At 44.6% G+C, this 25389-nt stretch overlaps 1 protein-coding gene across 1 annotated transcript in view; it reads right to left on the bottom strand.

The window, feature by feature from the left end:
- Window positions 1–2169: 2169 nt before the first annotated feature.
- grin2aa (glutamate receptor, ionotropic, N-methyl D-aspartate 2A, a) overlaps window positions 2170–25389 on the bottom strand; it is a 115366-nt gene continuing 92146 nt past the window's right edge. The window contains exons 10-16 of the mRNA XM_062408992.1: window positions 25035–25160; window positions 24669–24898; window positions 17034–17194; window positions 13449–13538; window positions 11987–12084; window positions 8033–8271; window positions 2170–5989 (exon numbers count right to left, since the gene is read on the bottom strand). Of these exons, the coding sequence (XP_062264976.1) occupies window positions 4034–5989; window positions 8033–8271; window positions 11987–12084; window positions 13449–13538; window positions 17034–17194; window positions 24669–24898; window positions 25035–25160 (2900 nt within the window). The 3' untranslated portion in view covers window positions 2170–4033. The remainder of the gene's footprint in view (window positions 5990–8032; window positions 8272–11986; window positions 12085–13448; window positions 13539–17033; window positions 17195–24668; window positions 24899–25034; window positions 25161–25389) is intronic.

Below are 25389 nucleotides of genomic sequence, written 5' to 3' on the forward strand. Positions count from 1 at the left end.
GTCGCTCTACATAGAGAGAGAGAGAGAGAGAGAAAGAGAGAGAAAGAAAGAAGGGATAGAGAGAGCAAGAGAGAGAGGGATAGAGAGAGAGAGAGAAAGAGAGAGATAAAGAAACAGTGCCACTGTACAGAAGAGCTCCTGTGAAATTCACACAAAAAATATTGTTTTTACTCTTTATCATTTATAATTCTCCATGATGATGTATTCCAGTATGAATTTACAAGCGATGTATACAGGTGTCATTTTCTAAATATATTCAAAATAGTTCCTTAAAAGTCTTTGAGGAAGTATTCGCTTTAAAAAAAAAAAGCTCTATTCTTACAGCAAACAATAGAGAAAGAGAGGTCTTGTATCTTTGGAGGGATAGCAGACTCAAAGTAGAGGGTTGCTTTTTTTCTTTTTATCTTCTTTACAGTTGAAGTCCTGACTACACATGAAGGAGAGGGGAAGAGAGAAGCAGAGCTGGTGATACAGTAATTCTCACCTGCCATTGGAGGAAGAGCAAGGATGTCCCGCCATACCAAGCCAACCCTGACCCCTGACCCCTGACCCGCTCCCCCATTGGGCTCGGCGCGGCCTGATAACGGCCCGTCCGCCAATGGGGGATTGCGCTAGGGTCGAGTCCTCGCCTTCTCCCCCAAAAAACAGCAGCAGCATCTTCATCGTGTTAAACATAATTTTTTTCTTCTCTCAAATATGTATATACTCACACCTGGTTACAACGCATTAGTGATCATAACATCATAACCAAAAGAACAAACAAAAAAAAGAAACATAAAACATTAAAATTGTTACATCTGGGGTTGCATGCCATCACCTCATTATTTATCATTAAATGTAATTAAAATACATTTTTGCCATTAAAAAGAGCAGGGTTGTCATCACAAGGGTGTGTGTGTGTCTGTGTGTGTGTGTGTGTGTGTGTGTGTGTGTGTGTGTGTGTGTGTGTGTGTGTGTGTGTGTGTGTGTGTGCGTTTGAACATAAAACAGCATCAGTTTACATGACAGTTCTGTAAAAGTAGAACTAATAGAACAAATCGCCATGAGTTCATAAAATGCAAGGGTGCCGTTTGATATTTTTACATGTGCATATTGTTCACTTGTCAGCTCACACAAGCAGCATGTGGAGATAAATATGATAATAATAATAAATATGCAGAATAGATGCAAAACAGGACAGATGTAGCTCTTCAGTCAACATTGGGTAAGCTGATTGGGAAGCGAGGAGAGGGTCACTGCAGTATTCCAAGAGTACAAAAGGGCGATATGACCTTGGTTGTTAGAGACGGAGCTTCAATTGAAACACAGTGGCTAATGCAGTCGACTGCCGTTATAAAACATGGAGAGGGAAGAGAGAGATTCCTGTTGTGTTTCCCCATATAAGGGCAGCGTTTTCAGATTTTGGACGTTAAAGTAACATCCTCCATTCTGTTAAGGGGGCTCATTTTGGGAAGGAGCCGAGTTGCATGCAACATCCCCTTCACTGAGCGAGACGATTTAACCTCCCTACCGCAATCCCTCCTTCCCCTCCTTCTCATTCCTCTTCTTCACCTGTCTTTACTTGTGTTGGATGATTTCGGACAGAGAGCCGAACTGGAAGACCTTGGACTGGTAAACACCAAGAGGACAAAAAGTTGATCCTGTGTGTTTCTCTTTCCCCTTTTTTTTTTCTTCTTTTTAATATATATTTTTCTACAAAAGATCTCACCGCATCATGTTCTGTCGTTACGGTAGAAGCTCCCCTCAAAACGCACAGAATCATCCTGAGGTATTTTATTTGATAAAATTTGGCTTTGTGAATCCAATCAATCAAGCAAATCAGTAAGTCAATACGATTACATGTTTTTCTTTTGACTGTACAGTTTGTACAGAGTAATACTACAAAAAAATGGTTTTGGGCACGCGTGTGCGTGCAAGTATGTGCATGTGCAAGTCTTTTCTGCCAAGTGTTATCAAAAAGAACGAAACAAACAATCGAACAAACAAATGCATAAACAATCAGATTAGGAACCAAACGGTTTTCTTCAAGCTTACCCAAGTTCTGCCATGCACACACACAACTTACTCCACACTATGATGGATACATAATTGATGAGTACATAACAGTGGAGAATCCATAACTCCATCCTTCTCCATCTTTTCCCACCCTACCCCAACCCACATCCCACCCAAACAACACTGTGAAGGTAAACAAGGGATCCACCTCAACTGTCTTTAGATCCTCAAGAGCCTGGTCGGAGGAGGATCAACATCATCATAACCCCTCCCCTCCCCCTGCTTAGTCTGTAGTCGTTAGATACTGTATAGCACTGCTTCTGCCGTACCAACCGACAAACCAGAGCTCAACTTCACCAAAACCCATAGAAATGAAGTGAAGGTGTTCTACAATAATCCAACACTCTAACACAGTGTCATGTTGATTGAGAAAAGGAAGGAGGAAGGAGAAAAGTAGGAAGGACATGTCAGTGTGTTGTTTTTTTACAGTCAATACCCTGTTTCTCAGTGGCAGGGAGGTCAAAAGACAAAAACACCTTAGTGCCCATCCCCTCCCCAACTTGAGGTGGTGCTGGACCCAGTTGTCATTTTATCTTTTCTCCCTTGTTATATCCTTCTTTGCTATCTTTCCTTCCAACATTCTCTTGCTCTTTTGGAAGCAGGAGTCACAGCATGACACTGTTTCACTAAGCACAAAGGTCAAGGATCAAGGTTTCGATTGTACAAGTATCCATCCACCCTATCTAGCAAGACCTTTTCAAAAACATGTAAAATAGGTGTCTGTGAGTGTATGTGTGTATTTTCTCACATCCGACACAAATAAAATCAACCCATGCAAAATAATCTACTACACTTGATGGTATTTTTCAAAAAGCTATGCTTTTTTTTTAAAAGCAAAGGTGGAAGAGAGGATTTAAAACTAATGGCTATTGTGCTACCAAATAAGCAAACACTAAAATCTTACATAAGGGGATCCGGATGCCAGAATCCCCAATAAATCTTATAGTTTAATATAATAAAAAAGCAATACGTTGCAATTATTTTTCTATGTGCAGTGCCACAAATGAAATGCCCATTAATTGCCTCAGGTGTCCCTGCTTGTCTCTCTTCGTTTCGTCTTTTTTATCCGTCAGCCTGTAAACATTATTCTATGATAGCACCTGCATTACTCTCAGTTCTCCATTACTACCGTGGGCAAAACCTGGGCCTAACAAATTCTGAGTAAGCACACGATACCGCCAAAAATGACTGGATGCTCCACTCGCTGCCATTTAGCGTCTCATCTGCTTTCTCCTCTCTCTCCTCTCGCAATGCCAGGTGTCTCAGTGGCCATATTTGTCAGCCTAACAAGCAGCAGACCGTTGGACTAGCTCACTGTGACGTCCCTGCCCTCCTGGGACATCTACATGTCTGGCAGCGACACCAAACGTGCCCATCTGGTCTCCCTGTCAGGGCTCTTCTCCTCACCTAGTGAGCCCTAAGCTTGATGGTGGAGGTGGAAAGGAAAAAGGGGAGAATTAGGAGCAATTGAAGGAGAGTTTTTCTCTCTTTATCTCTCCCTCTAATTTTCTTCTCATATAATTTCCCCCGTCCTCCTCTCTACTTCCTCACTAATTTCACTCCCAGATCAACTGCCTCTTCCCCAACAGCTCTCGCAGGGTTCCTTCCCTTATTGTTCCTTTGGCCTTCTTGGTCCCACAAATGGGACTATGCCATTTCCTACCCCCTTGCAAAATGAATGGGTAGTTTATTCCACTTCCATTTATACCCAGATAACTTATGGCATAGTGTCGGCCATGCATCCAACCCATTGGTGCATGGCAGAGAGTGGACAGAAATGGTGATACCATCTGCAAAGAGAGTAGTAGTAGCACTGTCATACCAAAGTGGGCACAAGTTCTTTTGGGTTACAATGTCAAAGAGAAGAAGAAAAATGTAGTGTGGCTCTGGCATCCCTTAGTGGATAACATAGTTGATAAATTATAATACAAACCCAGAGAGGAGTAAGGAGGAGAGAACACATTATTTCTTCTATCAACTAAACATCTGACTCCAGACTGGGGATTTTTTTATACACCCGTCTATTGCTGAACTGGGCTGAGTTTAGGACGCCACGCGGGGCCGGGTATGCATTAGTCTTAGTGGCTGAGTAAGGCATCACATGCTCTTTATTGTACATGTCGTTAGTTATCCGCCCGTCCCGTGAGCAGTATGAAGTGGTGGATTTAACGGAAGAGCGGAGATTGTTCGCATCATTACGTGTTTTGATGGGGGGTGCTCCAAGGACCGCTGCAGGTGAAGCTACTGCCAGCTGTTTGTAAATATCAGAGGAACTACGCCCATGGACCAGTCTGCTGCTGGTGTCATCCCTCAGCGAGTGGCTGAGGAATGGGTTTTCCGAGCCATGGGACGGGTACAGGGATTTGCTCCTCTTGCTCTCCTCCAGGTTGTGGTTAAACATTGATTTGGACCCAGTGCCAAACAGTCTGCCGGAATAGGGACGCATTCCAAAGAGGTTCGCATAGTGCGAGTCAGATGCGGAGTCTAGGAAGCGATCCTTCTCTTTCAGGCTGACACTGCGCGCCGGTCGGCTCAGGTCTACATCCTTGGGTTTTTCTAGCATGATGTTGTCAAAGGAGTGCTGACGACTCAGCCTCAAGCGATTCCTCTTTTGGACATGTGGCCCATCTGTCTGTGGCCAATACAGACCAAACATTTCGTCTGTCTCCTGCTGCTGTTGGTGGTGCAAGGTGGGGCTGACCAAGGGATCTGTGAGGAGCTGGTCTTCACTAATGTCATACAGGTTGGCCATGTGGAGGCATGCTTCACACCGATTATAGGGTGAGCGTGAGGCAGAAGCTGCAGCAGGTCCAGGAGGTGGGTATGACCCTGCTGGTGGGTAGCTAGCGGTCACTTTGGACAAGCAGGAACGGCAGTGGGTCTGTTTGTACCGATCCATGGATTCATGTGGAGACAGGTTTTTCTCTTTCAGGTTGTAGTGTTTGGAGTAAGCTGGGTCTGGTAGAAGATCAGAGTCTGTATGATGCAATGGTGAGGAGTTCAAATGAATGATGGGCTGCTCACACTTCCTGTAGTTGTCACTGTGGTCGGAGTAGATCTCAGGGTATTCCAAATCATCTGCAGCAAGGCCACGACTCTCGCGATAGAGAACGGGGTCTGAATGCAGGCTCATCTCTCGGTCTGAGTCGATAGTGTAGATTTTCTCTCCTCCTCCTCCTCTCCCAGTGTGGTTGGAACTGCCGGGGACCTGCTTAGTCTTTAAGTAGGACAGCTCCAACTCACTGCAATCCCTTGGGTATTTTGATGCCACAGCTCTTTTTTTTAAGTTGTCCTTGGGTTTCAGGTGCTTGTTGTTTTCTGGGTCCTTGTAGGAGGCTGCCCGACTGGAGCAGTCGGAGATGTCAGAGTGGGCTGCTTCCTCTGGGAGGTAGCGCTGCGTCTTCATCGACATGCGTGGATCTGGCATCAGCATGTCAGGCATTGGAGGGGGGCCAGGTGGGGCCGAACGTAGCGTGTCCACCGACTTCTTCCACAGGGTCCGTGGCGGCTTGGCATTTGTCTGGACTGAATCAGCACTCACTGCCACCTCTACTGAGTTGGGATTGGCATCGTTGAGGGTCAGAGGATGCTGGCCTCCCTGGAAGATGTAGTTGTTAAGGTGGTCTTTGTGGCGGTTGGCAAGATAAGCCTGCAGGTCACCAGTGTCCCCATAGATCATATCTTTGGGAGCATAGCTTCGGTTGTCAGCATAGATGAAGTTGCCCTTCTCTGCCATCATGTCCATGATCATTGGGCCAGCAGAGTGCATGAACTCACGTTTGGGTGAGTTCAAGCGAGACCCTGCCAGGTTAGACATGTTGGTCATCTGTTTGGCTGACTTTATTAGCTTAAGCATTTTGTCTTGAGGGCTAAAGTCCATATCCGTCTTCTTCTTCATGTCGATGTGGACTCCATGGATACAACTCCAGATACCCTGCATGGTGACATATGGATGAACAAGTGGAATGGCGGGGGGAAGAGGGGAAGCCAAATAAAATATGACCAGGGGTAATGGGAGAAAATGGGAGGAAAAGGGACAATGGAACATAATGAAGAATTGACAGAGAAATGGAGAGAGACAAATAGAAAAATTATTACTTATTTACTCTGGACAAACATATTCGTACTTTGTATGTTTTATTGAAATGTATTATATAAATATTAAGTGTTAAATTGGTAGTGACTTATTAACACATACTTGAAAGAGTATTAACAAAAGCTGTCTTTCTATGTTCTCTGAAACATAAGCTACTTGTTAGACCTTCGACTTTGTGAAATTGTTTCTTCGTAACAACCATGTATGATTGAATTAAGACGAAAGCGTAGTAAGAACGACAGAACAATTCCATGAGTGCTTAAGTGGAAGGTATTAAATATTAATCATGTAGACGCCAAGACAACAAAACACACACAGACTATTGCAAGAGAAAAATGATCATGAAACAGTATTGAGCACCACTGCCAGCTCAGTCCAAAATCATAACCCAAAATATCCGGTGTGCTGTATTTTGTAAAGGGGACAAGCAGCCAACATGTGATGCAACGCAATGCAAGTCATTCAGCGGCTTCATCGATTTCACAACTATAAAACCTGAAAACCTCTATTTTGAGATTACACCAACTAAAGCGAATCCAAACTTAGTAACGTAAATAAAAAATAAATAAAACTGAGTCTGGTAACAAAGCCTCTCATGATTTGATGCTGCAGGCTTACCTATCCTGCAGCGCTCACAAATCCTTTGTGAAAGAATAACAGTAAACAGCAAAAATTACCATCACTTAGATTGTGAGGGAAATTAAATAAATTATGGGCTTTTTCTCTGAGCTAAAAACTAAATAGGAGCTGCCAATCTCATGTCTGAACGCTCGTTCTGTGGTTTCTCAGAAACACAACAGCAAATTATTTTTCTTTTAATCTTGTTAACAAATTTAAATTAGCTTCTTGGTTCAGCTCACGCTTTTGTGATTGGTACGGAGCCCCATGGAGTCCAAACAGATGACCCACAAGGTCACTATTACCACGTGGAAACAAGTTAAGTGTATGTGCAGCAAATGATTCCTGCTGATGACAATTCTGTGTCTCCATACAAGAGCAGCATCATTATGTGACACAAAACACTTGATTAGCCGAGTTCTCTCCATCACTGTAGCTCTGTGCCTCTGGAATAGTCATCTGAATTTGTGTTAAATCATCTTGTGCGCACAAGGTAAAACATACCTGCCGGGAATCGAGGGGCTCGGTACACAGGCCATTAAGGATGTGTGTCGCCCTCAGTTTCCCTCTCGTCAACACCCGCTCTTTTAACTTTTAACAAACAGTCACACTTTGCCCCCCAAAGCAGTGCAGAGACTCTGCAGTGCATTTAGAGATGCACGTCCATGTCTTTGGTTCTCACACACAACAAGGGAGAAAGCTGACCTTTCAGTAGAGTGAGAGAGAATAGATTGATTTAGCGTGGGGTGATTTCACCCCCCCTCAAAAAAAAACATGCTGCAATTAGGATCTATTTTTGTCTACATTCAGGGCTGCCTCGTGATCCCCCCCCCTGCTTCCATCCCCAGCCCCGCTCTCCTCTCCTCCGTGCAGCCTCCCCCCCTTTGTTTCCCTCAGTTAACTTTAGCAGTTGCTCTCTTTCTCAGCCTGCTTCGTCATGTGCTTGCTTGTTCCGCTTCTCTTTTTCTGTGCATAGAAAACAGAACTAAAATAGGCCCGTCTGACCCCAATAATGCAGAATTACTGCCAGCTATAGTTGCACTGCTTTACAGTTTTCAACGGACAGTCCAGAAGTTAACACAGCCATTTACTGGCCTGCTTCTGTTGGGCCAGTTTCAAGATTGTTCCAAAGAAAGTCTTGTTTTCATTAAAGATTGATTTCTATGTTAAGCAAAGCGTTTGTTCTCCCAAACCACAGAGCAGCTTGCACATGGCCTGTAGAACATATCTACCATCGCCTCCTGCTCCAAAACCAGTACTTACCCGACTGATGGAGAAAAGAAGCCCAGGCGTGCCGGAGCAGACCCCGGTGAAGCAATATCTGAGCCTCCAGTAGAAGAGATGCTCAGAGACAAAGGTGATGAGCGACAGCCCCATGGCCGTGGCCAGCATGTAGAAGACCCCAGCCATGTTGTCCACATCTAGCTGACTGGACATCACCTCGTTCTTCTCGTTGTGGCAAATACCCGTCAGCCACTGGGCTTCTAGTTCCTCCATCTCACCTGAAAGGCAGAAGAACAGAGGCAGAGAGAGACTCAAATGCTTTACTGAAAGGCCCTTTCGAGTTTGAAATCAATGAATGTTAGGCTCAAAGATAATATCCAAGTTTATTCGCTGATACTGCATCATATCAGGGACCTGTGACCCGGACCCAGGTCTCTGGACTTTTTTGTCAGTAACTTGTTTGCTTCCCCCACAGGAACAACACAGCAGGAGGTTGGAGAAGGTCTGAAGATATTCTGGTGGCTCCCTAGAGATCAGTTCATGACTGAAAGCAGCTTAATTCTGGTTTTAAATATACTGATGGTGTCTCTCCATTGAAAGCATGTGACGTAGGAGATGCTGTACTTATGTATTTTTCAGTTATTAGTCACATAAGATATCTATATAGTAAGATAAAAAACAGTATGTCAGCTTCCATAGGTTAAATGTTAACACATCCCTTTAAGTAAGTGGTTTTCCGTGAGCTTTGGTTTAAAATACATTTCTTTGAGCATCACCAAGTGGGGCATCACCCCCCCACCCCCCCACCCCCCCCACACTCACACCAAGCTGCCTGATGGAGCCAAGAGATTGTTTCTTTATTGTTAATGAAAAGGAAAGTAGGAAGCAACAAAGACCTTATCTTTTCTCATTCCTCACCCTGTGTCCCCTTCCTTTCCTTCTGTCCCCCAACCCAAACACCCACCCCCACCCGCACCCCCTCTACGGCTTCCTCTGTGACATTTGGCGCGTGGCTAATCCAATCTGTGTCATTCAGGGCTGGATAACTAAGGCTGCTAGTGGGGAAGGACAAATATCATGGCGGTGTTCAGCTGGATGTCTCGGGGGCTGCAGACGCACTAAGACATCATTAACCCTTTAGGACGAATGAGGGGAATTTGTCTCGGGTCGGATTTACCCAATAGAAAAGACGTTGATAGATACGTCTTTGTTTAGAGATGACAAGCTTGTAACTGGCTACAGACGAGAATTAAGATAAATGAGATTTTGAGTTATCAATAGGTCACTTTGTGTCTGTTTTTCTTTTGTCTTTTGCTTTTTTAAAGTAGAGTGCATTCAAGGGGAAAGCTGTGGGGAGCTGCCACTGTCTGCAATGTTTCCCTGAGTCTGTGGGGAGGAAGTATTGCTGAAATTTAAATTCGGATCTCTTTTCAGGGGCCCGGGCAGCTCAGGCAATAGTCTGGTGACCAGTCAGCTGGAACACAGGAAGTTTCTGAGGGTAATCCATACTATTCGGGGGGCTTTGGAAGAAGGAAGAGAAAAACACATATTTTAAAATGTAGCATGGATTAGCTCAAGCTCTCAAGTGGTGTAGATAATGGACGGGCGGACGGACGGATGGACTGACAGATGTTACAATGTGTGAGTGCAGCAACTAAACTTTTTAAAACTCCATCTTCTCCATGACCTCATTATGAGCCGCAAACACGAAATCCATCCCTGTCTTTGACATTTCTTTAAATGTGTTTCTGTACTTTGAACTTCCTGACCCAGACTGGATGATATAAACAAACCTGCCACTCTGTCAAACTGTATGAATTTGGACTCGGGCCACTGCTCCAATATGAAGGAGTTGGATCAAGATGGTGCTGTCACAAACTAGGATTTACAAGTGGAACAGAAAGTACAACGTCTGTGCGATTGCCAAAAACGGTAACGGTAAGATGACGCAATATAACAAACTATTCTCTTAGTTTATTTTTTCAAACCCTCACAGAGAAAATGTGACCTCCAGCTGTTTGTCTCTGTCCGTCCGTCTCCGTCCGTGTCCCCCACCTTCCTCCACTCGTCCCCGAGCGCATCTTCTCCCCGTCTCCTCCCTGTCTGTGCGAAGCCATATGCTCTCCACCCACATTGTGTCTATCTGATCAAGTAGCATCTGCCAGGACTCCCAGTCACTGTCATCCATCAAGGACCTGGCCTCCTCTCACTCCTCATCTCCCTCTCCCTCTTCCTCACCCACCCTCCATCTGAGGCACTCTTCCATCGTCTCTCCGCTCGTAGCCGCGCTCTCTGCCCCGTCCTCTCGTTGACCTCACTCTGGACATCACACACTCACACCGTCCCTCAGCTTTTATATCTCTTTCAGCACTTTCCCACTCAATCTGTTCCCTCACTCTCTCCTCATCTCTCTCTCTCACACACTCTTAACAGTTCATTTATCTCTTTTTCCCTTGCTCTCCCTCTTTTTTCACTCGCTCTCTCCTCGTCCTTCATGATTTTAATCCTATATTTAAGATAAATACATAAATATAAGGTGTTTTTATCATGATGAATATTTGTACGATTTAAGTAAACTGAATACACTGCAGGGACTGAATTAAATATTACCAGAGCTGTTTTCAGACATGACCTGCAGGTAAAATCCTTGGAATTGGATTTGGAGTTTACCCCCAGTTTCACACATGCACAGCACAGCAGGAGGTTTTCTGCACAGACGCGTTCACAACAGCAACAAATCCTCTGCAGTCTTCAGGCGAGAGGTGGAGCAGCCGGCTGTAGCAGGCGGAGGCAGGAAGCGTCGGGTCTTATCACCACAAACTCTCTTGACATCATCGTCGGTGTCTTCCACGTGCGTGGTACTGCTTTTTCACCTGGAGATATTTGTTTAATTTTTGTTTATATCATCTCTGCGTCTATCTTGTGACTTGTGTCTTCGGTTCATGGTGAATCCTGCTTGTTTCTCGACTTCTCCTGGATTTCCACTGACATTTTACCAGGAGGCCAGGAGGGGCAATACCACAGAAACTGCTTTGTGTCTCACTCGGACATTTGCGTTCACACATGCACCTTCTCTGGGAGTTCAGTACCTGTGCTTATTAGAATAGTCATGGTTTACTTTATTTTGTCTCGTTACAATATTTTTAAATTCCCCTGTTCACATTTGCATTGAGCAACTCTGCTCAAAAAGCTACAGGTATAAAGTGACAGGATGAGATTAATGATCAGGAGAAGAACACAAAGCAAAACATAAACACTGAGTCGGATCTTTGTCAAAAGTTGCCCAGTCGTGAAATATGATGGAGTGCAGCCTGCGTGCTCTGCAGCTCCGATAAGATTCGGTTAGAGAGGATTCTTGTGACACCAATGCTCATTTAATCAACTTCAGTGCACTTAATGTGAGTGGCTGCAAACACTCGAATCAGCAAAATGCTTTTGATGTAAAATGCAAATGAATCTGTCACTGGAGCTGTCTCACTTTCTCCGTGTTTTGCAGTGGGAAATAGTTTATGTAAGAACTTGGAGCTACTGTAATAAAGGAATGTGGTGAGTCAGATAGAGCAATGGGAACACACACACACAAACAACCAAACACTCACACACTCACACAAATATCTGGTGCTGCAGAGAGGAATACATTAGAATAACTTACACACTTTGCCCTCTGTTTAGAGCAGCCTTTTGTGTCCAGAATAACATCAAAGCACTATTTATACTTCACTGCTTTTTCATTTGTGCTGTCAGCAGACACGGCAGGAGATATATGTGTGTGTCTGTATGTGTGTGTGTGTGAGAGAGAGAGAGAGATAGAGATAGAGATAGAGAGAGAGAGTGTGCAGGTACCTGTCCCTGCATTATAATGGTGGTAAAGAATACTGTTACCTTTTTCCTTCAGGATTTGCACTTTGATTTTGTATACAAGAACACAGTGTATGTGAGTGTGTGTGTGTGTGCGTGTGTGTGTGTTTGTGTGGGTGTGGGTGTTTTTCTCACCATCTCCGATAATGGCCAGGATAGCCAGGTCCACCTGTCGTTTCCAGTAGGAGCCTTTCTGTAGAGCAATGCCGTAGCCAGTAGTAGCAAAGATGTACCTGGCCACAAGCACGTACACACACACACACACACACACACACACACACACACACGCAACAGGTATTTTAACCTTTATTTCGGTGCACGGTGTCACTGCGTGGGAAGATATCTTAGAGGAGATACCTCATGCATAATGATGCACGTAAATGTCATGACCTGGAACTGTGGGTCAAAGACGCTCAGTTGAAATCACTACAGGAGATTACAGCCGCTCTAACGACTGCTGTCTACTCTATACCTAACTTTAATCTCAATTTTAACCAGTTTAACATTTCCTATTTTGATTTCTTCTGGAATGAAAATGTGGGGAAATTAAATCAAAGGTCAGCTGTTGTTCTCAGTTGGAAACCAAACAACAAAAACAAACATTTAGGACAGACGGACAACTTGCCTTTGTGCTAGAAGATCAATACCACTCTCATGTTCGGTAGGGAATATGAGCAGCTGGTTGGTGCGGTGGCCGAGAGAGCTCAACGCACTGCAAATGAAGACGGGAGCCAACTTGGAAAACACCTTCATCAATTTGACGACACCCTGCGCTGCAAAAAGTCACAACACATGCAAATATAGAGACGCGCTGCAAATAGCGGAAACGACCCCAGAAATGTGTCCAGGGGACCAGAAAGAGGGATGAACCTGGAGCTCAATGCTTCAGTGAAGCCATTGAAGCCTGCTCCTTGTCACAGGGGAGGGAACAGGCGGGTTCATCACTTTTCCGGGTCCCTTGGAAACATTTTTTTGTCGCCCGCATGTGTCGTCAAATTGATGAAGTCGTTTTTTTTTACTATTTGCATGTGTTCTCTTGATTTGCAGTGCGTTGAGATCTCTCGTCACCTGAGGTCAGAGTACCTTTAGCATCAAGGCCGGAAGCAGCTAAGTGTGACAGCCATAGAATATGTATATAAAGATAAAGGGACAAAATGATGACTCCCCCAAAAGTGAAGCCAAAGTGTCTCTATTGCCCCCTGGTGGCTGGCTGTGGTATAGGTTGTAGTTCTGTCACACTGATGAGCTTTTGGGTTTAAGTTATTATTAAATAAGTATCAGGGATACAGAGGCTTCACATCTGGAAAGTGTTGTCCATCTTTATATTCAGTCTATGGTGAGAACAACACGTTCAGTGATTGTTTCTGTTCAGGACCAGTAAATAAAGTGAATAAGTTAATTTCCAGAATTGTTAACTGTCTTTTCAACTGTCTTGAATCTACATGCATCCTTGCAGTGGAACCATCAAAAATGAACATAGAAAAACCCTTTACACAACTTACATAGTGGTTTCGGATCTAACAACTTCTGGATCACATGATGGCGTGCAGACAATCCACACTGAAAGAGCATTTCTAAGGAATTAGAGCTTAGTTACCCGCTGCCAATGGTCACCAGCTTACACCCTTCATCTCTGCCCGCCATGTAGTTCAACACTGCAGCATCGTAGATGAAGGCATCCAGTTTACTGCAAAGGAGGAAGAGGAAAGAAGAGGAGAACAAACGGAGTGAGGGGATGAAGATAAAGCAAGAGGGGTTTCGAGTGGTTTTCTTTGGAGAAGGCGAGTGAGGAATGCACATGCAGAGACACAGAGAAGAAAAGGGCGTTCAGTTTGTTCAGAATGTTGCTTGTTTGTGGATCAATTCTAAATCGTGTTAAATCATCTCCAATAGAGCGGCAGCCCGAGTGTAACTGAACACACAGAGGACACCAAGGGGGGGGGGGGGGGCTTGACACAGCACGCCTCACCGGCCACAGGACCTTGGAGGCAAATGACGACATAAACAAACTTTAGACAGACACAAACATTTACACTGTCACTTTCTCTCTCTGCCTCTGTCCAGACACACACACACACACAAACAGACACACACACAAACAGACACACACTCACATACAAACACAAGGAGGTTGCGAAGTAGAACCTTAAAGATCCCAGACTCAGACTGACATTTTCCAATGTAAGTGATGCCGTCATTAAGGCCTGCTCCCTCACACGTTCAGAACTTCAGAACACATTTATACACAAACACACGCACACACACACACAGACACATACATGGAACCCTGCTAATAGTGCAGTGACTGGCTGGCATTTACTGAATGTCAGATCCAGCCCTAACGGAGGCTCACAGCCGATAGTTTAGCTGTGTAATTAGCTTAACCCATCACTGGCTCCATCCACACGCAGACTGTGTGTCCAAACTTGTGGAGAACCAGGCATGCTCATTTGTGTGTATGTGATTGTGCAGATGTGGCTGTGCACTGGTGCGTGTCTGTGTGTGTGGATTTGTGCCGGCATGTTTGTAGATGCCGGCCAGACATACTGTAGCTCTAATGGCTTGGAGAGGGACTCAGCCGTCACTGACGTGTCACACCTTCATGTGGGCCACGGTCCTTCTCTGCCTTTGAATGTCAACGTTAACTCGGCACCACGGCAGTTTAGTGTGACCCTGAATCTTATTTACAGCCCTACAGGAAAAATTATCTGGTGCACAACCTCGACCGTTACTTTCACTCCTGCACAAACAGCCACTGTACCTCAGACGCAATTAGATGAATCTAAATCTCAAATGGCTTCACTAATTCAATTTAATTTCTTTGTATCATAATGTTTTTTGCGGGCTTTAAAGTATTACGAGGGCTTTTAACGTGCACAATGGTAATTCTGTATTCAGTTTCAGTTAATGTAAAGCGAGGCTGACAGCAGACTCACAACAGCAGAGCATCATAAACACCCGAGAGGCAGCGTTGATGTTACAGAAAATAAAGAGTTCAGGCCGAGGGCTCACAGATGCCGAGACTCACGGGTCCAGGCCGGATTTTACAGCTCTGCAGAGTTACCCCTGCAGTCGTAAATCCCCGGCTAAATGTGTCCACATTTGCATGTTAAACATTTTTAATTCCTTGAGTGCCATATGGTTCACGGTGTAAGGTATTCTGATGTGAGTGCATTTGCATGGAGAATGTCGCTGGGTGAAGTCGAGGCAAAGGTCAAAGGAGCGAAGGAGAACCCAGGGCTCTTTGTAATGGGAGTGACGGGGTTCATCTGGAATGGGCTCTCACTGGAAATGAAAGAAGAGGCAGCTCTTTGTCTTTTCTGTGGACACACACAGTCAGTTTGATCACTGCAGCGTGTTGGGACAGCGGCTATACATGTGTTAACAGACATGAAGGAATTGGTTTTAAATTCGACTTCACCCCTAAGTTTGGGGAGGCAGCCCCCCCAGCATGACATCCCCATCAGCACTGACAGACAGACAGACAGACAGACAGACAAAGACAGATTCTGCAACAGACATTGGAGGCAGAGGGCTTCTCCAGTTTCCTGATGGCCACGACCAGGGTCATTCTGAGCCGTCTGAACCTCCTGAGGAGCATGGTAGACCCAGGCTGTCTGAACGGCTGGCACAGGCAGCTGTCTCAGCCAATGGATGTTTGCGTGTGTGTGTGTTTGTTTGTTTGTGTATGTGTGAGTGTGTGTGTGTGTGTGTGTGTGCTACATAGTATTAAACAGTTAAACAGGATGATAGGATGATAGCCTCTGAATAGTGATCTGAAAATGAACATGGCTCCAGATTCCCACTCACTGTTACTGGTAGTGATGTAGAGACGACAGCTGAGACACGTTCAACCCATAGATGTAGATACTTTTAACATTCAGTGATAAATGTGATGTAAAAACCAGCATTCATTTATTGCAGAATCTCTTTAATGTCATTTATATATGTTTTCTTTACATTCACTTACTCCCCCGTGGTTTTGGTTCTGGTGCCTGTAGCAGATTGTGTGAGTGACACCTGTCACTGCGTTACCTGTGACGAGAGCTAACGCAGCCATCGAGCCTCAATCAGATGAACGCTGCGCTGTCGCTCCTCTGCTAATACCACACAACAGAGTTATCAATGAATGTTTTACACACACACCTGCAGCCGGGTACACACGAGCAAGGGGTTGTATTCCTAAGGTATTTGTATGTGTGTACATGTCCTGTATGTGCTGGATTATGCTGTTTTTACATTCACCGGTTTCCTTATGACTTTATGAGACAATGAGCTGAAAGACAAAACAGCATGAGAATCATGGATTGTGAAATATATCCACACATTTGTTGCGTGTGTGTGTGTGTCTGTGTGTGTGACAGGGCAGACTGTTCTCTCTCCCTCTTTTTAGCTGAGAACACTGATTGCATCCTACCCCGCAGCGATTAACCAATCACAAATGACGTCTTCTCAAATCACATCATCTCACCAACCTTTCGTCCTTTACCTTAACCACTTTTCTTCCCTTCCCATCTCTCGATTCATTTATGACTCCCCCCCCACCCTTCCTCTCCTGTCCCCTTCACCTCCCTCTCTCTCTCTTTCCATTTTTATTTTTCGACTCTTACCCTTAATTTCCTCCTTGTCTCTCTTCCGTTGCCCCCACTTTTCCATCTCATTACCACTTCCTTCTTCTTCCCTCTCTTGGTCCCTTCCTCCTGCCCTCCACCCCTCCATCACTTCCACCAATCAGACACTTTGCCCTTGGCCCTCCTTCCCCACCCCTTTCTCTCTCTTCCCCACGGTGTGATGGTGTGACTTCTTCCTTTTCTTTTTACCATCTTCACCTCCTCTTCTCTATCCATCCAACGCTTTCACTGCTCCACCCTTTCAATCTGCCCTTGGTTAGCTTTGAGATAACACTCTCTCCTTTCCTCTCTGACACACACCCCCCCACAACCACCACCACCACCAGTCCCATTATAGAGACCAGTACTAAAAATAGCTCCTGCTGTTCCCAATGTGGAAGCCCATTCATTCCCAGTCTCAGAGGAGCTGTCACACACACACAGACACACACGCATACATGCAGGAATGCACAAAACCGTTCTAACACACAAATGTATATATACAAATATTGATCTTTACTAATGCTATTTGATGGTGAACAAACACAAAAGCATCCGCAGTGCTTCCTTACCCTGTTTTTAACTGGTGTTGTGCATCCACAACACCAGTTTGATGATATTTCACCATGTACTGGTGCATGGCAGGGTAGTTCTTCCTGATGTTCCTCTCGGTGGAGCCGTTGGGAACCGTCCCGAAGCGGAACGGAGGCGAGTAGGCATACGGGTTCTGAAACTGTGGCAGAGGAAAAGGAGAACAATGGAGAGGAAATGAGGAGAGGGAACAAAAAAACACCCAGAGGGAACAGAAGAGGTTAAATATAAATACAGAGATCTGCACGGAGACAACTCGATTTTGTGTGTCTGTGTGTGTGTGTGTGTGTGTGTGTGTGTGAGTACCACACAGATTCCCTGCTGATACGATGGGAGTGAGACAGAAGCCATGGATTCCCCTGTGAAAGTCTAAACTCCTGATTAGCTTCATTGTGGTTAAGTCTTTCCCAATTAAGAACTAATATAATTAAATGTATAAAATTTGCACATTCAAGGATCCTATTTAAGTGAATTGGAATCACTGCCTCGTGGTGGTGCGCCTCGCCCAGCCACTCACGTTGAAGGGAGGATGATCACGATCCCTCCCCCCCCGCTGCAGAAGCATGACAAGAAAATGTGCTGCTGCAGGACATTAAGATGTCAATGTGAAGTCGACCTTTGACCTTTTGAAAATAAAAATGTCAGAACTGAATAATTCTGACATTTATCTTAAAATGTGTCATGATCAGTGCATTAAGTGTTGATAGAAGGCCAAACAATGGGTTTTGTAAGTGACAGAATCTAAGTAGTTCATCGTTGAGTCATTGAAATTTAGAAAATTTAAAAAAATTCCTGAATGGTACAAACCGACTCAACAACTTTGTGTGTTTTCAGCTCACAACTCAAACCACACTGCTGTAAATGGATGTTAATTTATCCCTTCAATCTAACTAGTTGAGAAATAAAATGGCCACAAGCTTGAATTTTAAATCAAAATGACGTTGTGTATATTGTGCACATCAGTTTCTATAATCACACATTTGAAAGGCAATCAATCAAGTTGGGCAAAGTTTTCTGGTTGGCATAGTTGCTTTATGGAGTTTTACCTAATTGAAGAAATATATCCACAGTTCTGAAGTCAGAACGAGTGCAGATCAGTAGCACATCACCATCTGCCTTTGAGTGGATGTCACATCAAGAAGCCACTACACCTCTTAGATCCTGTCCCACAAATGCAGGTCAGTCTTTTGGAGTTTCTAATATTTGATCACACATCACAGACGGACATGTTTTTTTTTATCATTTAAAAGTTACAAAATCCTGCACTGTTATTATTTTCAATTGAACAACACAAGTTTTTACAGAAGTAACCCCCCCTTTTACTACAAACTAATCTCATGGCGTATTGACTTCCATTTTGTTCATCTCTCACACTCCCTCTGATCTACAGTTTCTTTTCTTTTCATTTTATTATCATTATATTATCTATTAATTGACTTTTAACTCCCCTCTCCTTTTGTGTTCCACATTTTATCATCATCATCTTATTCAATGCACACTATCAAACACGACCACTGCGGTTCAGCTCTTCCTCATTCTCCTCCATCTCCTCCCTTCATTTCTCTCCGTCCACTTCCTCCCTCCTCTGCGTCTCTCTCAGGTATAATCTAGTCGGTGTGCAGGTCAAGGGTTCTGTAGTGGTGTGCTTGTCGCTGCGCTAACAACCTACCCTTGAGCGCTATGATAACAATCTGCCCCCAGTGCCAGAAACAGATGAACCCTATCAATTAGAGGCGTGCATTATGAGCTCCACTCCTACCACATGGTGTGTGTGTGTGTGTGTGCTACATAGTATTGTATAGGCAGAGAATGACGGATATGATTTGAATTTAAGCCTCAGTTTTACATTTTTAAACACTTTTCAAAACATCTGTGTTTGATGACGTCGCTCATTTATCTGTTTAATATTTGTGTTAATGTTTGCAGACACACCGCCTGCACGCATGTGTGTCTCCATTGTGTAACCAGGTCAGGGTGAGGGCACGTTGATAAGTCTAACTCTGCTGTGCGGGTGCATGTGGAAGCTGTGATGTCATGCAGTGTGTGTCAGCATCAGGAGCGATGGCCCTCAGGAGACACTCTCTCCTCATGCACTCATTCCTATTGTCTCGCTCTCCTCCCTCATCTTCCCGTCCCCCTTTGCAGCTAATTTAAGGTGGAGCTGTGAGGTCAGACCAGGGCACGTGTGAACGGGGGGGAGGGGCTGTCGCTGGTTTTGAATCTCCAGGACGAGAGGGGAAACTGGGAGACTGGGCGAGTGCCCTTCTCCTGCTGGGTAATTAACGGTGAAGGGCTTTGGAGAGCTGCACCAGCTGCTGCAGATGAGAGCTGGATGCAGAGCTGATGAGGTAACGAAGGAGCGGAGGCCAAAGAGGGTTTGTGTCTTTTGCCGGGTGGAGATACTCGCTGTCTTCAGGACCAGGGATTGGGAGTAACTACATTTAGCATTTAGATCATTAAGATAGCTTATATAACATTAATTGCATTTTGCTAATAATCTGCAACATATCACATCTCATTCATCATTTTCAAGAGCCCAGAGGAGGATTCAAATAAAATAAACAAACACATTGACGTGAATTTCTCAATCTGAGGAATCTGTTGAAAACCTTTGAGTCTCTTACCCTGAACATTCTCTCCACCGCATCGACCCTCCACTCTTCTCCGCTCTCGGTTTGTTTTATAATCTCTTTATTATGCAAGTTCTGCCATTACATAAGCAAAGGACTCCCTTTTGTGTGTGCGCGTGTGTGTGTGTGTGTGTGTCCTGCCAAACCATCACACGCCACTCTGCTGCTCTTCACATCTCTTGTATCTCTCTTACAGTCGGGACTCCAGAGGAGCTTATGTGTGATTCTTTCATCGACGTGCCGTGGTAGCAGGCGGTGTTTTGTAATCAGTGACGCCCGTCTGTCAGGACGATACCTCGGGCAGTTTGAATCCAATTTGCATTCAACATGGCAAGTTGATGGGGGGTCGGGACCCGAGCTATTGACTGTTTTAATCTATCCAGGGTCAAAGTCATTAGATCAAAGTTGCAGCAGTAAAATTCATTGAACCGGACTTTGACTGAACTGACAGCCTGAGGGCACTGAGATACATGTTTCTATAGGAAATGAACTGGATTGGTTAACATTATATCACACCATTGAGTACCATTGAAATTCCATCCACAAGCAGCAACACCTGGGTGCTGACCTGTTGAACAGACTTTCAGGAAAAAGACCACAAGCAGCAGGTCTCAGGTTCGAGAGCAAACACTTACACTCGTTAAATCGTGTTATAAAACATTTCATTCAATGTGCACTCAGAGTTCTGTCGTCTCTCCTTCATCAGATGTCAATGAAACGTGCTCATTCAGCAGAAAGACTTCACCACTGAGTTGAATTGCTCAAAGGCACCTTCAGCAAAGATGTGTTAGATAAGGTCCACTTGCATCAATCACAGTTTGACTTCCTGGTCCATACTTGTCTCCAGAGCGTGTCCACCGGGTTTTGAAAGACACATTTATGGTAAGATAGGTTTATTTAAGATATTTTGAAAGTTTTTTGACCGACCTTCCTCATTTGTAATGGTAACATGTATCTCAGTCCTCAGACCCTGAATACCAAGTTCAGTCAAAATCAATGTTTTCTTTTCATTTTCGGCAAAATCTTTGGTCCAATGATTCGACCTTGACATTAAATGGATTTGAAATGAAAAAAAAAGAATCTATAGAACAGTTTCTGACCCTAACCCCAATCAAATCACCAAATATAATCCACATTGGATTAATACTGCAGGAGACAGTCAGTTGTCGGGTATTATTCTAATTCATCCGCTCACCACCACATGGTCGGGGCGTCAAAATATGGAGCTGGAGACGAGTCCTCTTTATTTTGTATCTTGTCTATTCTCTCAATCTGAAGACAGTTTTAGAGCTGATCTTTAAAAGTAATCCTGGTATTGGTCCTGATGTGTTAACAGTGCATCCCTCAGCGTGTTTGCATGTGTTCAGACAGGTGCATCTGCTCTCAAGGGCAACCGCATCCTACTGAGCTCGTGATTGATTCCATGCAGCCGTCGGTGCATCAGTCACACTGAGGACAGAAGATGCATTTACTGCTTAGAGCTGACTTCGGAGACAGGCGTTATAGAGAGATATAGTGGGAATTACACACACCGTACTGGAGAGTGATGGTTAAAGTCATAAAACAAGGTGATACTGGTGATGAATGAGAAGTTAGCTGGTATAAAGAGCTCATCAGAGGTTATGATTAGGTTCCTCTATTAGCACAAGGCTAGTCTTTACTATAATATGCTTTTATATCAGTAAATGTGCAGATCTATTAGTCGTTTGGGATTTGGTCAGAATCTGTTTTTTCTCAAACATCTTCAGGAATAAAACTGGAATCTCTAATGATGAAGGATCTTTAAAACCTCAGGTTTATTCTAGACTGATGCAAGTGGGAAATAAAAAGGCCCAATCACTATTATTCTGTCACTGCGACAAACTGCAAATCACGTAAATCGTTTGCCTGAATTTGTATTCTTGACGTACGAAACACATTCTCTGCTTTGATTTGTTGAGAACACAACAAACGGTGTGTGTCCTCTTCTAACAAAGACGCCAGTTAAAATCCCACAAGCCTTCAACTAACTTCACTTACCACTTATGCACGAGTCTGATTGGGAGGCAGCTCGGCACACACCCATTACTCTCTCCTCATAAAAGATTCAAACAAATGATTTTTGTTAGCGTAATTAGTGCAGTTAATGTATCATTCTTTTTTTTTTTACCAGCGATTCTTTTCATTGTATCTCCACAGGTGGCCCATGAAGCTCTGGCGTGTTTCCACTGGTAAGTCGTGGATCTCATTTACCACGCACCAGCAGCTAGCAACACTTAGAGACATTAAGCAAACTGAGTCCTGTGTTCGCACTGAATAAAAGGGCTCTTCTGAAGAATAGTGAAATCCTCTGAGCAAAGAATGTTTTTACGCCACGATCGCCCCCTGGTGGCCGGCTGCAGTATGGGTAAAAAAATGCAACCTTGATATTTGACAAAAAAACACAAAAAAGTACAAATACATGTGAGATACATTTTTCCTCAAGGGCGGTTTTGGTCATTTAAGGTATTTCTTATTACACCGATGTTAATGTGTCTGATAAGTTTGGTCTTAATGAATATTTTGTTGTTGTAACACCAGCGTTGAAACTAGGGGAAGTTCTCGTACCCTCGAAAGTGAAGATCATTCCCTAAACAACTTCTTTGAAAGTACAACCAAGCTAAAGTCTCCCGGTGTAAACAGCTTACCCATTTTTTCATGTTTTGAATTAATTACACCTTTAACGTTAAAAAAGAAAATCTCCAGTGTTGTGTATAATTGCAGGGTCGTCGGTTCAGGGCCGTCCTGACGCACTGGAGCTCATCACCGGCACGATGTTGGCTCAACATCGTGAAGGCTGTCAGGCGTCATCCATCAGCTCAACCGCAGGTGAAACCACTCGCTACTGCACGACTACGGGGCAAGATGGAGAGTTCGTATCTGGCATGTTAGCTTCCTGTCTGTGAGGGGAGTGGGAGCCAGAGGAGACGCATCGTCCATCTTTATATAACGCCTCTGAGTCACCAGTCTGCTCACTTGCTAGATCTGGTATCGGCTGATAATTGCAGGGTTGCTGGTTCCTCCAACTCCTCCTGTCCGCATGGGGAAGTTTTTTTCTCGACAAAGTGTGGGTTTGCATTGGGGGGGGGGGGGGGGGGGGGGGCGTTTGCTGTGAGCGATGTCATGTAATCTCTCCACTGCTGGAGAAACAACCAATCCAATTAGTGTTTTTCTAAGTGCTACCAAATTCACACACTGCACACATGCTGTGGACTTTACGGAGACATTAGAAAAATGACAGAGCACTTAAGCCACTGCAGTATTTCTCTCAAGTGAGAATCCTGCAGGGCTGAAACAAAAAAAAAACAAAAAACTGCCCTTACATTACGGTGATTACAAAGCTGCAGAGGGACGACCACGCTGCTCTGCGCCTGCTCAATGTGTAAGTGTGCAACTGTTTGGAAACACCTAACACGACCTGATAGGCCGAGGTTATCACATCGGGCCAAACTGGATGCGTGAGTGTGAATTTCTTGCATTTCATGTTATCGGGTTAGATCTATGTCATCTGCTTGCCTCTCAACAAACTACACTGAAATTATTCCTTCACCAAATTTGTATGTGTCAAAAAACAACTACTTGGCATTTTTGTCTTGACTGGTTTTCCGTGTTTCAGTTCCCTAGTGGTCCAAAACCAGTTAAAGCACCTCCCAGGAATATTCACTGACCCGAATCTCCGTGGGGAGTTTTCTTCATCGTCTTGCAGGTCACGTTTGTCACGACGTCCACCCCCGCTCAGCATATCTGTCTGAAATGGCCGTTTACCCTTTTTGTCGGGTTCCTTTCTTCCCTGACCCTCCCTGTCGGTCCACATGGCTGCAGCCTTCTCCCCACCTCAGCCGTCAACGTGGCCCATATCTGTCCGCCTGTCGTCTCGTAACATCTTGTGCGTCTTGGCCTCTTGCTATTCCTCGGTCGCCCCCGTGCCAGTTGCTGAACCCCCCCATCCTCCCTCCCTCCCTCCCTGTCCCTCTGTATGTTGTCAAAACCCGCTACATCCTCCTGAAATGTTGTGTCCTTCGAAGCATCTCCCCAAACATTTGTCCTTCTCTCCTCAGGAACTCGCTCTCTTCCTTTTGTCTGGTTCTTCTTTTCTGTTTCTCTCTACATTGGACCACACTTTCCTACGCTGCTTTTCTTATATTTTCTCTCTTCTCTCTTGTACAATCTGCGGCGGAGCAGTGGTGTGGTAGGATATGCTACTCAATTCTATTCCTGGAAAGAGATTAGGACGTTTAATCAAGGCTTCAACTCGCCCTGAGGCACCGGAACATGTTTCCATTTGAGCGTTAAGAGGCTACTTTTGTAAGAAATTCATTTTGCAGGCGTTTAAGACCAAAACATCTTTTATACACACCTGCATGGATATATATTCACCTCAAATGAAAAATGCCTCCTCATTTGCAGGATACACGCTCACTCTGAATGACTTGAGCATTTAAACCCATTTGGGATTCAAATGCCTGAGGACATTTTATGGTTAATGGATTTTAGTGGATTTCCTACATTTGTCCCACACTGTTCCAGATGTCACCGGTGAAATTGTAATTACAGGCTTTTGAATTACCCAATTAAACAGCAGATATTGACTGTTATCATGCATATGCAGCGTACACAATGCATTCCTTCTGCTGGTGCTGCAGATGCATGCTATAAAGCTATGTTTGTCTTAGTGTCCACTTTGTTACTTTTGGATAAAGCACTAGAAGTCACATTGAAGACTTTTAAACTTTAAAGTTTGAGCCTTTGAGGAGAATAGAGAGGTTGATTGATTAAACCACAGAATCAGCACGGGGTGAGCAGGGCTTTACAAATGAGAAAAAACTCCGGGAGATGTGGAATGAATTTGTGACAGAGCTCCACGGCTGCAAACAAAACGCAAACACAAACAACACAAGGTTCTGAAAATGCTCTTTTTCTTTTGTCCTGCATACTCCCGGTGAAACCTCCCCCTCTTCCTTTCATTACCTTATTGTCGGAGAGCCCGGTGACTTGGTCGACGAACTCCTCCTGGATCATGAAGGCGGCCAGGTTGGCAGTGTAGGAGGCCAGGAAGATGACAGCGAAGAAGGCCCACACAGACACGATGAACTTGCTGGTGGTACCCTTCGGGTTCTGCACCGGCACAGAGTTGTTGAAGACCAGACCCCAGAGCAGCCACACGGCCTTGCCCATGGTGAAAGAAGGACCATGGGGGTCTGAGCGAGGGGGCAGAGAAGGGGATCACAGAGGATTGAGGAGACAAAGGTGAGACAAGGACACAAACATCTGGAAGTGAGGATTTTGGAATATCTTGAACGCTCCTTAGTGTGTGTTGTGAATCCTCGTGCTCACCTTTGCCCTGCGCCAGGTTTCTGTTGAAGCCCAGAGGACTGATGTACTCAAACATAAAGACAGCCATTGCAGTGACCAGTAGGAGCATCACAAACATCATGACCCACACTGATGCACTGAATGGCTCTGGAAGGGGGAGAGAAAAGACGACAGAGATTTAGTATTAACACGTGTTGGGCCACATTTATAGACCTTATTACTTTTTTCTGATTCATGCTCCCCCGCGCCCAACTCTGATGCCATGAATTTAAATGAGTAAATCAATCATGCACACACACACACACACACACACAATGACGAAAGAACTGCAGAGATAACAAGCTGACTCCTGCATGTTCACAGAGCCCTTACACAA

This window comes from Platichthys flesus, chromosome 16, assembly GCF_949316205.1.
Source record: "Platichthys flesus chromosome 16, fPlaFle2.1, whole genome shotgun sequence".
In the NCBI taxonomy this organism is placed as follows: Eukaryota; Metazoa; Chordata; class Actinopteri; order Pleuronectiformes; family Pleuronectidae; genus Platichthys; species Platichthys flesus.